The following is a 1,145-nucleotide window of genomic DNA, read 5'->3' as shown; positions in this document are numbered from 1 at the left end:
AATCCTTACAACCATTTGCACCTAACGAGTGGAAAAAACTGGGTAGAGAGAGAGAGAGAGAGAGAGAGAGAGATCTCTATATATTGGCCCTTAACAAGCCTCACTAGCTCAGTACTATACAATCCTTAATCAATAGACACAACATTATCTTTATCTTCCTAGCTCTTGCTATCTATGGCTCCTGCAAAAAACATGATCTCTTTTCTCTTCCTCATAAGCCTCTTCTTCTCCATGCAAATTCATGCTAGAGAAAGCCAGTTTTTCAGCAAAGTCCCAAGTGTCAACACCAATGCCCAAGAGACAACAGTCATACCCAACAAAGAACAAACTCTGAGCAAACAAGAGCAAGAGCCAACATTCATTCCAGAGAGCAGTACCCAAGGCAGCTACGGACTGTACGGCCACGAGTCCAACCGGCTGCCTCCCACCACCACCCTAACCAATGTCAATGGCGCCCCCTACACCTCCAACCCCATCAATGTCCCATTCCAAACGGAGTTTGAAGATGATGAGTCCTTGAACAAGTACCTCGACACCAACGACAACAGTTACGACAACAACCAGAGGAACTATAATAATTACTACAACAGCAAGAACAGCTATGAGGCCAACCAAAATGGTCTGGTTGACACAAGGCTGACAGATCAGAGAGGCCGGTACCCCTCCACGGCCAACCAGAACAACTACTACAATGGTGCCAACCAGTACTACAATGTTGAGAAGCAAGGAATGAGCGACACGAGGTTTCTGGAGAATGGCAAGTATTATTACGACATCAACAGCGAGAATTACAATCCAAATCAGTATGGGAACTCAAGATCAAGTGTGAACTCGAGGATTTGGTACGGTAATAAGGGTTATTATCATGGCAACAATGAGAACTCCTTCGAACACAATAAGCACTCCATGGAAGGGTACCAAAATGAGGAAGAGTTCCAGCAGGAACAAGACGAGTTCGTGCCTTGATCAAGATGCTTGTCGTGACAATATTAATGGAGTGCAAAGAACGAGATTGGTTCAAAGCATCTTCAGGGGTCATGTGTTTGATACTAGCTACTTAATTCAGTACTGTTTGTTTGGGGAGATTAAGTAGAAAAATACGAAATATAGGTTAATTTATGCAGTGCTTGATCTTATTCATGTTA

General features: G+C 43.5%; 1 protein-coding gene across 1 annotated transcript; it reads left to right on the top strand.

Moving 5' to 3' along the window:
- Nucleotides 1-1,145, top strand: LOC121266852 (protein E6). The gene has a single exon (XM_041170694.1). It carries the CDS (start codon nucleotides 175-177, stop codon nucleotides 964-966), a length of 792 nt encoding a protein of 263 aa, XP_041026628.1. The 5' UTR covers nucleotides 1-174; the 3' UTR covers nucleotides 967-1,145.

This window comes from Juglans microcarpa x Juglans regia, chromosome 5S, assembly GCF_004785595.1.
Source record: "Juglans microcarpa x Juglans regia isolate MS1-56 chromosome 5S, Jm3101_v1.0, whole genome shotgun sequence".
In the NCBI taxonomy this organism is placed as follows: Eukaryota; Viridiplantae; Streptophyta; class Magnoliopsida; order Fagales; family Juglandaceae; genus Juglans; species Juglans microcarpa x Juglans regia.
The sequence above is the reverse complement of the archived record's forward strand: the minus strand, read 5'-3'. Positions and strand labels throughout refer to the sequence as shown.

Bases quoted from the DNA above. Each gene is read 5' to 3' on its own strand.
- LOC121266852 (XM_041170694.1), top strand. From the start codon at position 175: ATGGCTCCTGCAAAAAACATGATCTCTTTTCTCTTCCTCATAAGCCTC.